This window comes from Lepisosteus platostomus, chromosome 2 (assembly GCF_059453375.1).
Source record: "Lepisosteus platostomus isolate fLepPlt1 chromosome 2, fLepPlt1.hap1, whole genome shotgun sequence".
Classification (NCBI taxonomy): Eukaryota; Metazoa; Chordata; class Actinopteri; order Semionotiformes; family Lepisosteidae; genus Lepisosteus; species Lepisosteus platostomus.
This window is the reverse complement of record NC_142612.1, coordinates 58,597,515-58,612,895: the sequence shown is the minus strand read 5'-3', so window position 1 is coordinate 58,612,895 and position 15,381 is coordinate 58,597,515. Positions and strand designations below refer to the sequence as shown.

At 35.7% G+C, this 15,381-nt stretch overlaps 1 protein-coding gene across 1 annotated transcript in view; it reads left to right on the top strand.

Annotated features, from left to right (window-relative positions):
- Positions 1-9,702, top strand: part of mospd2 (motile sperm domain containing 2) — a 31,148-nt gene extending 21,446 nt beyond the window's left edge. The window contains exons 10-15 of the mRNA XM_088609495.1: positions 4,436-4,554; positions 5,881-5,974; positions 6,245-6,341; positions 6,715-6,844; positions 8,054-8,153; positions 8,943-9,702. Coding sequence (XP_088465621.1) covers positions 4,436-4,554; positions 5,881-5,974; positions 6,245-6,341; positions 6,715-6,844; positions 8,054-8,153; positions 8,943-9,095 — 693 coding nt within the window. The 3' untranslated portion in view covers positions 9,096-9,702. The remainder of the gene's footprint in view (positions 1-4,435; positions 4,555-5,880; positions 5,975-6,244; positions 6,342-6,714; positions 6,845-8,053; positions 8,154-8,942) is intronic.
- The last annotated feature ends 5,679 nt before the right edge of the window (positions 9,703-15,381 follow it).

Sequence of the window (15,381 nt, the reverse complement as noted above, 5' to 3'; positions counted from 1 at the left end):
TATCTGTAATTTTATATAATGCAAAGTTATTTTGCATTGCTTTTACTAGAAATCTACCATTTTATATGCTGCAGATTCAATTTTTAGGGTGTAGTGTACATCCTTTGGACATGAAGTCGGGGAAATAATACGTCTTCGGTCTCAAAAAGTCAATGACATTAATTCAGGGAGACGTTAAGAAGGGACCTCCTGTATACGTTGATCCTAATTTTTAAAATAGAACAATACCAAATTTTTACCGAAGAGGAATATGATACAGCTCTGGTTTGATTGTAAAGTCTGGTTGATTTTATAATTATACACATTTTCCTTTAGTTTTAGTTTTTTTCAAACCCATCATCACCTCTTAATGTTTTTATGACCTTATAATTTTAAATTCTGGTGCAGCTTGTTATAAGATAGACTTCTTGCTGCTTTTCATCCTTCCTATGATGTAGTTCTCATTCCATTGCTTAACATGAACGCCCTGAAAATGCTTTCACGGAAAACATGAGACTGATAAGAAAATTCAAATCATAATATGTGCCTTATACAGAAGGGAAAAGGACAATGAGGTAAACTAACAAATGCTGTTTGTAACAAAAGATAGTATAGGACTGAAGTTGAAAGGCACGCTTTATGCGCAGTGCTGTGCTGAAAGTTTTTACGATCACTTCATACATTTCAGTACACTCCACTTTAAAAACTGCTTCTGAACGTTGTAATTGAAACAAACTTTACGCCTCAGAGGAATTTGTTGGAAGAGTTTGTGAACACAGCACTTCAGCCAGACCGTTATAAGAAGTATGTTTATAAATCTTGTGCACTTTGTCCATTATTTCAAGATGTTTTATTTGTGTTTTGTGTATTTAGGATTTCTATTGCCACAATTAATTAATTTCTAATTACGTAATCGGTCCCAGCCATATGATTTGGCCACATTAATGTAGAAACACCAATGTCTTGATAATTAGTAATAATTATCATCAAGATTATGATGCAATTTCAAAACTTAAAATAATAATATAGTGTTTTATTTACAAGGAGTACTGATGTCAGTTTGTAGTTTGGATCCCCATGATTCTGACTTTATCTTTTCCAAGAAAATACAGTAACTGATCTACTGGAGACCTGAAAAATGGCCTTCCTGTACTAAAGTGATAGCTAAACATTTGCATATGTGATTATTTGAGAAAAGCAATGTTTTAGCTAATTTTTTTGGTGAAAAATTATCTTTCACATGGCATACTGCTCTTGGTTGAACCCGTGAGCTCCAATTGCTCAAACTGCCTTTATTTTGCTGCTCAGTTTATGTTCTGGAATGTTATCTGCAAAATAAACAACACTGGCTTTTGATTATATGAAAAAAGAAAGAGCACCATTTATCATTTTTCACAATCTTCTAAAATTTCAACATCACGTACATGAATATTAATTACAGCTAAGGGCCAAATGTAGCCGGTACACTAAGTTAATGAAACAATCAACAGTAAGCATATCTCCCCTTTATTTTGCCCGGTTAATTTGTGACACAGATTAAATCTTGAATTTCAGGTATTATGGAGGTCCCTGTTGTGTAATGTCTCTTATTTTCAGACTTTGCACACATTTCATTGCAGTCTTTTATCTGGTATTTTGATTAATTTGATTACCATATGTAATGATTCTTTATAATTCTTTATAATTCAATGTTGGAAGAAACTAAAAAGAAAAATCAGACTTGTGAAGTGTATATTTTTTACTTTTTAAAAACAAAGAGCTTTGTGCCAATGTCCAATTTTCGATTTGGGGAAAAACAGAAAAATGTAAAATGATACATTTCAATCAATAACCTCCCAGACCAGAAAGGGTTTTTAAGATGAGCTCAAATTGAAAATGGAAAAAATCTGCACTATTGCCGTGGCAGTGCAAGGCAAAGACGTGTTTTATTAAATTGTGATTATACTGGAATGCGTTTTTGAATTTTTAGCTTGTTGTTAACTAACATATTTGATTGTTCTATTTTTGTATGAGTAAGACTGATTACAGTGTGTCATGTTATCAAAATGATCTATAGCAATAATATTGATTAATAGTTGGACAACAGTCCAAGTATGCAAAGAATCCAGATCTAGGTGTTTATGTAAAACTTTGATGTTAACAGAGGTCCCTAATATTTCTTGATTATTGAATGTTTTAACTCTATAACCAGTACATTTCATTAATATATTCATATTTTGATGATTTCTTTACAATTGTACTAATATTTTATCAAAGCTGCTGGATGTCAGATTTCAGAATGGTCTTATAAAGATTGTTTCAGAAGTACTGTAACTTAACTACCACTTAACGCACAATCAATGCAAAAAATCATTTATTCTGACACAAGAATTTCAAAGACTGAAAAAAATAAAATTTTCAAAATGAAACTCGCTCTCGAATTCTGTTTATTTTGTTAAATGTTTTATCAAATGTTGTTGCTCAAGAAAAAGCTAATCTGGTTGTCAGAAGTTTTTCTTTCTTTGTAGTAAATATGATTGTTACCTCAACAGTTTTGAGTATTGTCCCTTCTTCTAGTCTGATTGGTGAGGTCCTTAAAGGCCATCCCAGTATATGGAATTAATCTTGAATAGCTTCACTGAATTTGTGCTCTATTGGTCCGAACAATTTGCTGAAAACAAGCCCAGTAAGTATTCAAGAAGTAGAAATCTATGTTATTAAACTTGTTCCTTCAGTGCCCCCTAAATCCATTATACAAAAGATCATATTCATGAATACAACTGTTCTTAAATGGCATATTTTCCAAATAAACAGTTGTATAGTATCAAACACATTTATTTTAAGTTAAGAAAGTACCTTTTTTTTCCAATAAAAAGGGATCGTTTTTCTCTTGAAAATTATTATTAGTCTAGACTAATAATTAGTATTAGTCAGGCAGATTATGCTTTATGAAGATGACACAAAGTTTCTTCAGACAGAGTTTGTCTCATGGAACATTCAAGGCAGAGGCTTGAAGAAGCTTTTTTTGTCCAGGTCAACTTTCTCTTGTTTTGGGTGGGTTCAAGTCATGACTTTCTTAGGTATGATATACTTTCTTGGATTTTTAGAGCCCAGTATTTCATGATCTGGAAGAGCCTTTATTCCAAAGCTTCTACCACGAAATTGTACTATTTTCAACCCTTAACGCCACTTGAATAAACGGTGGTGTGTTATTATTCTGAGTGTGCAAAGGTGCTTTCGAAAACAGGCTCATCACCAGTTCTGTTCCCCTTGTGGATTATAGAGTCTGGTAGAATAATATTTTTATCCACAGCCTCTAGCCCTTTATTGAACATTACTTCTAATTCACACACGTTTAACAGAGTAGCAGAAGGCGAGATCATCCTTTTTAATTCAGTCAGAATCTGGCATTTAAAATGGCAAAAAAGCACTGTTCATCATGAATTTCAGTTTATCGCTTTGCCTTAATTTTCATCTTAAAATGGTCTTCGCCTTTGCTTTGCCACATTTAATTTTGTACGCCTTTGCAGCAGCATTGTGTAGGACCTGTCATTGCTGTAATTAATGCACTTCTTCAAAATATCTTAAACAGTAGTTCAAATACTAAATAACTTGTTAGTTATTTTATTCTGTTGCATTTGTGAGCCGTACAATGTTGTTAAAGAACTGAATGCAGCATGTTTTTATCAGGAAAACACCTGACAAAGTCATGTGAAGGCTATTTATTTCACTAATACTGCTAAAAGGGAACTGAAGACTATTTAGAACAAAGAGCATTGGCCTGAAGTTACTTAGTAAAGTTTTGAGCTATTTATTCTGAAAGCACTCTTGTATTCCTCCCTTCTGCTTTCCTTAGCAATCACCGTCGTTCAGTTCTGTTTGAAAAGGGTCAGAGGGGACTCTTCATGATGTGTTCCAAATCAGTTCCATGAAGTGACTTTGCCAAAAACACTTAGACTTTTCTCCCAAATAAGATGTTTGTCCTTTTATTCTAATGCAACTTTTAAAGTGAAGGTTATCCATGGTATTTACTGTATGTTTCAATAAGCATTTTTCATAAGTGCTCACTGAGCTTTTTAGATTTTGAAAACCATGTTAAGCTTCTCAGAATTTAAGGAATAGATTCACCAATTTAACAACATGGTTGGGGGGGATGAAATGTGTTACAGTACAAGTCTACTGTGTCTTTATCATTAATCAAAGCTAAAAAGATTAGATGCATGTTATTTATACTTATGACACAAGCAGTGACACTAAAACAACTGCTGCAAGTTGTTTATACAGTATTTTGGGGTCAATTAGTATGAGCAACTTAAGATCATTACGCTCTGAGACTGTGTCACTATTTAATGTTTAATGATATCTAGAAGACAAAGTGGCAAAATTGATGAATGCCATCAATTACATTGAATTTATTTTACTTGGTGCAAATGGTCATACAACAACAAAATTGATTTAACTTTACTGTTGTTTATAGGTGACTTTTCTGGAAGAAAGTTTAAGACAAGACGAATATGACAAAGGGGATGCAGTAAGTAAGACCAAAACAGCCAGGAAACCCATGTCGACATTCAAAGGGCCATTGCTTCACATAAGGTATTCAATGTTTTTTACATATATTCTTCCTTTATGCAGATTAAATGTTGTACTTTTATATGTGTCTGTTCAGAAGTATCTGTAAAAATACCATTCTAGTTTCCAAACAGCATTAACTATTTTAAAAACATCTGGGAAATTACTCTCAGAAATCAATTTTATTGAATTTTTATTCCGTAGCTTATAACAAAGTAATGAGATGATTATGTGGAATGATTTGCAAATATAAACGTAGTATTGGTTATTGTATCATTTAAAGATGTAATTTTACAAAAGGCTCATAAACGATTGAACATAATTGGCCTGTAATTACAATAAACCGGAAGCAAATGTGAATTTGAACTGTTCATATTATGAGATTATTTGGAATTAAAATGAAAAAAATAAAATAAAATTGTTTTAATACACTTTAGGATCAAAACTACAGCTAGTCGTTTTTGGTATTGATTAGCTTTTTTTCTGCAATATTATAAGAAAGGTATCACATGTTGTGTTTTTTTCACTTTTGAAATCTGCAGATCTAACTGACACACATTTCTTTTTTTCTATCAAACGTTATTGATACAGTTGTGATTTATTATGGGACTATTATTTAATGTTAGAATTTATTGTAAAAATTGTTCAGACTGCACAGTCAGTGCTTAGTCTGGGACTGCTTAGAGTGTGCTGTACCTGTGACATAACCTACGTGATTTTCACGTTGTTTCAGATTTGCCACTGAGTCTCCAATGTTTTATTACATTACCAACAACTTGGTCATAGACTCAGGCCAGGGTAATATCTCAGCCCCAGGTGTATATTATCAGTTTAGTGCAGCATGGTTAACATAATGAAGTACTGACGATACAGGTTCAAATCTAGAAAAGGCCCCCAGATAAGGTAGTGTTGCTATTTAGCCTAAAAGCTGGATTCCTAAAACATAAGAAGAAAATGTTTTTGATGCCAAGAAGAATGTAGGACATATCTTGAGTCTTAGAAATATGCCTTGAGACATTTTTGGATTACTTTCTCATCAAACATGTTTTTTTTTTTGAAGAACTTAATTGGAGCAATTCATTGTAACATTTGTAAATTATTTGTGATAATTATTATATATGTACAGTGGATATACAAAGTCTACACGCCCTTATTGAAATTGCAGTTTTTTGTGATGTTAAGCCAGAAATAAGATAAATCATGTCAGACATTTTTCCATCTTTAATGTGACCTTGCAACCAACAAAATTCAAGGGAAAAACAGATCGCGAATTATTAGCAAAATAATTGAAATTAAAAATCCTAATGAGAAATGACTGTACTTCAAATAATTATTGCTTTGTGTTTTCAGCCCAGCAGAGGAAATTTGCTTTGGATCAAAAGACTGTGAAAGGAAATGTCTGATTATCTTGAACAATGTGACCAAAAATCACGTAGCCTTTAAGGTGCGTCCATCTCTTTTGCCTTGTTATCTTGGGTTTAGTATTCAGTGAAGGGCACTATAAGTATTAAATGTATAATTATTTATATGTCCATATGAATGTGTTAAAACTGCTAAGGTGTTGATAATGCACTACAGCAATTAATATTTGTTATACTGTATTTTCTCAAATCTGGATTTTTTTAACTAGATGGAGTTATAGTTATTCAATATAATATATGGTTATAGTTATAACAATAACTAATAATATAGTTATTTTGCTCTTGCTATTTAGGTTCGAACAACTGCACCTGAAAAATACAGAGTTAAGCCAAGTAACACCAGCTGTGAGCCTGGTGTTTCTGTAGACATCATCGTGTCTCTTCATGGAGGTATTGCCTGTTGTAACTCCTCACGCTGTCTGCAGTACACTGCATTGTACACCTCATGCTGTCTGCAGTACACTGCATTGTACACCTCACGCTGTCTGCAGTACACTGCATTGTACTCTTCACATTGCAATGGGCTGCAGCATTTTATATGTTTTATATACAGCATTTTTCCATTTCTAATTGTTTCTCTTCCACTTATTTATTAAGCCTTGGTAATCTTAATCAGAGTCACACGTGATGCTGCTGAGACTGCTAGATCTTTTACATGTGAAACAGGAAACAGAACGAGATAATGTTTCAAAGTCGTGTCTGCAATGGTGTCTATGATCTGATCTATAACTGATCGCGGGGCGGGGGCGGGATTTGTTCTCAGGGTTCCAGGCCTCTCCCCAGGATCGATTCTTGATAATGGCAGCTGAAATGGACCAGGGTCCTGGAACGGGTTCTCAAGAGCTTGCCCAGTTCTGGAAAGAAGTACCAAAAAGCAAAATAATGGAACACAGGTAAATAGTCAGAGTGGGACAGCTTAGTCTCCTGTCTGTTAAAGGTTAAAGCTTTTAACAAAGATCTTGGTAGTTTAAGCTGACTTTGAGCAAACATAAAGACAATATTCCACTTGGGGCCTTAAATTGATAGATTTAATAAAGATCAGTACTTTCAGATCTTCTGATTTAATAAAGTGTGTGTTCTGTTGTTTACCACACAGAATGTCTCTAAAGATTATGTTATGGCTTAAGTCTTTGTGGCCAGGCGTCATGCCTCAAGATCAGAGGCACAAGGTTGGTATTTAGGCTCAGTGACAGATATCAGCCTTTCAGCATTAAAGTCTTGACCAGTAGTCTGGCATTTCATCCTGCCTGTTAATTTTACAGATGATCTAAAACACTTCATCAATAGACTTCACCTGCTTTCAGACTGAAGTCACTGTGCCTCTAGGATATCCTGCTTAAGATTCTGTCAGTTCAGGAAACTGATCATGGAGACTGACAACTAGAAAATAAAGCAAATGTCAGCAGGGATCAGGAGTCAGGAAATCAATGGCTGTGATGACAGGGTGGTTGCCTGTGTGTCACCATGCCAGGCAACATTTAATTGTCAGACGTTAATGGATGAAGCAGCTAAGGACTGGCCATGTTCAGGAATACTATTCCTTGGTTTATCAGTCCACTTTTTTATGACACTACAGTACAGCTCCATAGACATTAAAGTATTAGTAGTTTGCACATTTGTTCCAGTACCTTGGAAAGGCAGCTTAGGTTTGTGAAAATATTGTACATTACAATGTACACTGGATCCCGGTGCTTCAAGGCATCAGTCGATTATGTTAGTAATGTAAGTCAATTAGGCATTCAAACGTTTAGACAGAAACTTCAGCAGGCAGATGTGAGGAAAGGCAATACAAATCATACATTGTAGCACAGCTTGTAAATGAAGCACCTGTGTTATATTTAAGTGAGCCAACAGGATCTTCTGGTTTTCTTTGGAGAGGGTGTTGGGAAGGGGCAGAGGTCGGGAGACTCATCGAGACGGCAGTGTGATCCAGCATTAAACAGTGCAGAAAAGCAGTGATGTTTTCAAAATCTCTTTTCATAGTTGTAAAACAGAAAACGCAGCATGACAGCTGGAGATCATGAAGTGAGAGTATTGTACTCCACTGTGGACTCCTCTCCTAAGTGCTCTTATTTCTTATTTTTCTTACCGTATATCAATAGATTAAGGTGTCACATTATTGAAAGAAGTATCCCCACCAGTTTATCCAAAGACATCCCACTCAGCAATGGGAAAACCAGCCCTGAAGATCTGCATTCTAAAGTAGGTGTTGTTTCTCAGACATTAAATAATTAAAGTAAAAGCTGGACAGAAATGTAATTACTTTTTCTTTTTTCTGCATGTATTTATTATCTCATGAAACTCATGCAATGTTTGACATTCTTCTGGCCGATTGGAGTGCTTTGTAAACATGCAGATGTGCCTATTTCCAGGTGCACACTTTGCATTAGACCACTAACGCAGGGACTGCGTAAATAGAGAACTAGTCTGATGAAACAGACACATTTGCTTATTTTCAAGTCATTCCAAACCAAGTTCCAGAATATGTAAAAATCTGAGGCAATGAGACATTTCATTGGCATGGTTATTATTTGCAAGAATACAATAAATCACTCATTTTCACCAGAATAGAATTTGTGTAACTGTATGCTTTCATCGAGGAGTACACGTATACACTGTTTGTTTAGGATGAAAGAATTAAGGAAATAACAGCTAGGATAACATGGGATTCTAAAAGTTACTTATGCAGCGTTTGTGTGAAGTTGGTGATGATGAACAAAGCAGTTCCTCTCTTGTAGAGTAAAAGAAATTGGACTATACACAGAGAAGCCTCTTGTTCTCATCCTCGAGATACAAAGTAACAATAGGCTTTTGTAAATTTAGCAAATTTTGCAAACGACGATAAGGTAATCGAATTAGAAGAAGAAAAAAAGTTTGACTCACTGCGACAATTGTGGCTTTTCGATAATGAATGAAATTGGCATGACCCATATTTGTCATGATAGCCCTTCAACTGAATCGCTCTCTTCTGTTTTCTCTTCATCCCTGCAGCTCATCCGAGTCATGGCCAGCAGTAAAAGGCTTGAAGAGCAGATCGATCACTGCCTGTGGCTTCAGAAAATGTTGATAGGTCTAGTATCCCTCTTAATGGCCGTAACGTGCTTCATCCTGCATCTCCTGTACACGGGCAGTAGTCGATTGTAAGAGGGTTGTTTTTTCAATCAAGGATGCCATGCTGTCTACATTTAGACTCAGCGTTAACAGCTGCTCTGTTTGCTAATAAGCTGATATTAAAGATGCTTAATCTGATGCAGACACCAAAATAATGAAGCCAATTGTAGATATCTAGGTTGAGACCTGAACTGAGCCATTATGTTTGTTACTCTTAAATCTGGTAGAAGGCAAGCTGAGGCAGTGCAGTGTCTCCACAAGGTATTTCGTGAATCACTGAGATTCCTATATGGATTTGTGTACAAGTTCAGTTACAACAGAAGATACAAATGACCAGCCAGTTTTGTTTTTGTTATGGATTTCCTTAATATGAAGATAGAATTATTTATTATCTTGGTACGGTGGTTTCCAGAATTTATGTACAGTTCTTGCTTTAAATTGATGTGTGTAACACTGTAAAATTGCACAGTTTCGTTAAGCTTGTTTTTTCTAGACTTGTTTTGGTGCAACAGGCATATTTTTAATGACTGCTGATTTTTTTTTTTACTTTTTTTGTCTAGCATTAAAAGATACATTTATATTATTTTAATAGAAATCGTATTTGGTATAATCTCAATAAACATAAATGCAGTATTTCAGACTTTTTTTCTCTTCCCACTTTTTCTTACTGCATATACATTACTTAATAACTTTTAAATTATTAAGACAGAACAGGGAACCCAAAGACGTTTGACTGGGCTACTCGAGGACCTCCACTCTCTTCCTGTCAGACTACTCAGTGTGGTTTTGGCCTTGTGCTTTGGATCGTTGCCCCTGCTGAAATGTCATTTCTAAACATTTTTACTCTTAGATTCTTGGGTTTTTGTGATTTGCCTGTAGGTTTCTCCAGCATCACTCAGTCCCTGCTGATGAGAAGCCGCCCTGTGTCATGATACTGCCACTGCTGTGCTTGACAGATTTGAGATGAGTCTTTTTCACTAAAGCTTTCCACTCAACCATACAGGCATGGTTTCTGTAGGGATATCATTGATGTGTATACAGTAACTCCTGAGACAAGAACTTTGCAAATCTTTCAAAGAGGCTGTTGGCTTCACAGTAGTAACAAACCAGATTCCTGCTCTTTCCTGGTTGCACAATGTGAATGGGCAGTCTGATGTAGGTAGTATCTAAATGGTATAAATCAAGTTCTTCTTAATGATTGTCTTGACAATGCTTAAAGGGGGTAAGTAACTTTAAGCTGATTTGTGCCTCTTTACCACTTTTTCCCTGACTTATTTCAAAAGCTCCTTGTTCCTCATGGTTCATTTGTTTTTTTTGTTTTTTGAATTATTTATTCATTCCCCTATAAATGGGTAAGCAGAAACTGCCACCTACAGTAAGTACCATTAAAACTTGATCAGTGGCGAGTGATTGATGAGTCTTCCAAGTTTCTACTGTCTGAATCCACATAAAACCTAACATTTTCATTGCTTTGCTTGGATTGTCCCTTTTGGCCCTTCTGTTTAATTGAAGAGGAATTCTGGTGTTTGCAGTGCTTGATAGCTTGTTCTGTTTAATGACTCCGTTTCTCTTGCCTCTACCTGACCTGCCGCGCAGAGGGGCTGCTGTGTGTCACCCAGGTGGAAGCTACACTTGAGTGCTGAGTGGAGTGTGTCCCCTCCTGTATGGAGAATGCTTTGGTGTGAAAAGTGCTTTAGAAATGGAAAAAATTACAGAGTGTAACTAAAAGTATTAACCTAGTTACCATTAAGTTGAAAAATCACACTGAGAGATAGCTTTCGTAAAGTATAATAATCTTTGTGAATCTAACAGTAGCTCTACAGCTCTTGGACTGAATAATGGCAGTCTTGTTATTTTTCAGGATAACATATATGTACTGTATGTTTTTTTAGATTTCCTACTTTATGTAGTTTGTCTACAAAGAAACAACATTTGTGCTTAAATAAAGCAGTACCCTCATCAGAAAAACTGAAATTGCAAAAATGAAAAAGAGTTTTTGTCTGTTAATGTATTGTGTTTATATTTATTTAATAATACAATTATATAATCAAATATAATAATATAATCATGTTTAATCCACCTGTATGTTTAGGCATTATTGAAATGATTGGGGAACATTTTTTTTTTCATTTTTTTACATCAACATTTTCAGGTCCCTTTGTTTATTTATGGGTGGAATCTATAAGATTGATATACTGTATACATGTTACATATATACAGTATGTGTTATTTACAAACCAGCACTGTCCAAAAAAGCAACGCATGTTTTATCTGCTAGTCCTGAAATATCACTGGAGATCTTTGACTGTCTTTTTTTCATTCCAGTTATTTACACAATTGAGGTCTTGCTTTAAGCGGTGAGAACACAGACTCATTTTGCAGATGGTATGAGCCGTCTGTGAGAACCTACATGTTGACTTTGGTTTTTATTGGTCTTTAGGAAATAAAGAGCAACTAATCAAACTTTCTTTTTTCCCTAGTGCTTACATCTTTCTTGTTTACCTGGGTGTGTTAGGAACTTGACAAGAATTTTTTTTTACTCTTACTGCCTGTTGGATTCTGAAGTGTTCAGCATCACAGGATATTGAGGGGATCCAGTGTAAAAGTCTCTGCTTGCAGTGCTCTGAAGCTCAGCAGGCAGTGGGCTAGTGGAGGTCTGGGTTGCCCTGCTGGGATTCCTGTTCAGAGGTCTGAGTGACTGGGCAATGTCAGAGGTAGCCATGCCTGCCTTCTACTTGACACCACAGTTGTACTGTTTTTGTGGATGACTGGGCAAAACATAAAAATCAAAGCTGTCAGCCTGACAAGGCCTTGGGCTCAGTGTCTTGTAACACTGACAAATCAGCTACTCTTATGGAAATATGTTGTGTGTAAAAACGGGGGGCAAATAATAATTTCCGATCGATAACAGTTACATAAAAAAAAGATTCCTAAATCATAATATGTCATTTCACAGACTGGAGGATTATTGGCTGGACCTACTTTTAATACAACTTTGAGTAAGATTATAAAGCACACATAAAGCGTCACTTTATCTTTATGCCATTTTGTGCACTTTCACATAGTATGTTTTGTTAAAATTTCCCAGACATTGGATGTTTCAATTAAAATCTACCATGGAGCAATTGGAAAAAATACCAGTCAGGTTGCCTTCAAGTGCCTTGTATTTTAAAAGCATCCACAAGTGTCATACAGCTTACTTAAATCTCACCCTGCGGTCCATGTGGGTCCTAATGCCCCAGTAATGTGATGGGGACACTATACCGTAAATAGGCGCCGTCCTTCGGATGAGACGTAAAACCGAGGTCCTGACTCTCTGTCGTCATTAAAAATCCCATGGTGTTTCTCGAAAAGAGTAGGGGTGTAACCCCGGCGTCCTGGCCAAATTCCCCATTGGCCCTTACCAATCATGGCCTCCTAATAATCCCCATCCATGAATTGGCTTCATTACTTTGCTCTCCTACCAACTGATAGCTGATGTGTGGTGAGCGTTCTGGCGCACTATGGCTGCCGTCGCATCATCCAGGTGGATTCTGCACATTGGTGGTGGTGGAGGGGAGTTCCTATTACCTGTAAAGCACTTTGAGTGGAGTGTCCAGAAAAGCGCTATATAAGTGTAAGCAATTATTATTATTATTATTATTATTATTATTATTATTATTATTATTATTATTATTATAAAATCTGACCACAAAACTACTAGGAAATGTTTTACAAGGTACTTCTGCTGAGCTGTGTACCGTGCATACTGATAAAATACAATCCTTTGAATGAAATAAATGTAACACCTTCCACAAGACTGATTATATCGACATTTCATTAAGCCTAACTCACATGCAATATTTCTAAGAGTTAGATAACATTCCTTTATCAGATACTCTTTTCAGGATAACTATGCAAAGGCAAGTAGGGGGGTATCTGCTGAGGAAAAGTGCATCTACAGTACCCACACAGCTCTCAGTGAGCAAGGTAAACACCCTGAAGGAACACTGATTTAGCATTACATAAGGCAAGGAGGACCAGATGCAGAGCAGGAGATGAAGCCTGTAAAAACGAACCTGTTAGAAATGGACACCAGTTTAATACATCATGCAGATTGGAAGGTAAAAACAATAGTGAACTAATGGGTGTTAAAAAGAAATGATAAACTTCTAGAAGAACACTTAGAATTCATATAGAACTTCAGCCAGTGAGCATGTGGAAAGGTTATGGGAGGAAGAATGCTTGTTTTGTTCTTGTCACACAGTGCAATGAATAGACACATAATATATTGAGATATTTGGAGGCTCACAGATCTGGTAAGAATAAATAGTATTTGAAAGATGAGGCAAAATGGAAATTGAAAAGTGTATTTTGACAGCTGAACGTTGGGAAACAGTGAGCTAATATTAGTTCACATAATGCATAGTGACAGCACGCTCTTAAGGCACTCCATAACCCTGAAATGTGTTCCTTGTAAAATGTTAATCTGGTTATGCAACTCAAAACTGTCTTAATGACTGATTCTGATTTTGGGTAATATTGATTCCTGAGAAAACTGTTCAGTTAGGAACCAGGAAGTTGCCATTCTGTAAGCAAGACACGTGAAGGATCTTTCGATCAACATCTCTAGTACAAACTATAATTTGGTGTTTGTGAAGTTCTTAACCTTCTTGCAGACTGTGTATAACAGAGCTCACCCAAGTGTGTTCTTTAGCAAACACTCAGATGTTAAGTTATAGACAGCACTGTGGATGTCAGGGATGAATTAGTCAGCTGTGTTGTTCAGTGATGGGTTACTCCTGTAGATAGTGGCTCCTGTAACTTGCTTTTCTGTAAGAGAGGGTTTTAACAGGAGGCAGTGTCAGGGTGTTAGTACCAATAAAGTTAGGATTGTTTTTGTCCCTCTCTTTTAACACCTCTCTGAGGCTGTGAATGAGCAGGATATGGTTCATTCTAGGTTTCTTTCTCTTATGTACTGTAATTTAAATTAATCAAGGCATCCACTTCTTGAAAAAATATTAATCATATGGTAAAAACAAAATCACTGTCCAAACTTTAGTGGTCTGTAACCAAGTGGCTCTTCTGACAAAGGATAAATATGCATCAGGATTTAAAGTTTTACCCAACTGGGGCACAAAGTTTTAGAGATCAAGACATTGTCTATATCTCTACACTGCTCATGTAGTAAAGCCACAAGTCACTGAAGTATGTAAGATAATTCTGCCAGTACAGTGATACCATTTTTCATGCCTTTTAATCTCTGCAGATTTGAGAAGACATTTTTTTTCTGCAAGCAAAAGACCACAGAAATAAATGTTAAAAAAATAAGAATTACTATTACATCAGTAAAATAAAAATACTCTGGAAACATAAGTGTACAATTTCAGATAAAAAACTTAAGTATTGCAAAGTACAGCTCTATGTTGGGACTGTAAATGAAGCGTGAATTTTAAAGTAAAATTAAAGTAAGGTAAAATTACTGGTATTCTGTGCACGCCTTCCCATTTGAATCCAAACTAAGATGTTACTGTATATCAAAATCTGCATTATTTATAATGTGTATTTATGGTACATAATAAACATAAATAGGATCCAGTTTTATTAATTCAAACATGCACTTCAAAATGCAAGAAAACAAAACTGACCTTCAAACCTCTTACCATGAATTCGAAGTAAATATAAGTGTAAAAAAAAAGGCTGAGCTTCAGTTTTTTTGTATAAAGATTACAAATGAGAATAGGATAAGATCACTTTATTAGCCCTATACAATTTCTTGCATTAGGAATTCATCTTTTCACATACCCCAGCCTGCTCTCCATGAGACACAGACAGGGAGAGAAGCTTGGGGGTCAGAGCGCAGGGTCTGCCATTGTACAGCACCACTGGAGCAGTTGGGGTTAAGGGCCTTGCTCAGGGGCCCAAGAGAGTACGATTTCTCTGCTGGCCACAGGATTTGAACCGGCAACCTTCCAGCCACAGGCACAGATCCTTAGCAACAGTGCCACCGCTCCACCCAACACTTATTTATAGTGCCATATTGTGTGAGTGTAAAAATTAACACTGAACTTTTGATGGAAGAGCATCTCTCTAAACCCTTACATTGTGTGATTTACTTTAAAATGCATAGAACTTTAATTCAGTTTACTTCAGACATATCTTGTATTGCATTATTCAAGCAATTCAAACTTTCAAAGTGCTTTCACAAATACAAATTTCTTGACTGTAATGCAAAAATGAAGGACACTATGGAAAAAAAACATTTCACAATTTGAAATAAAATTAAATTGCAGAATGTGCACCTTGTTATTCATTGCCATTTGTAAGTTTGTTTTTTTTG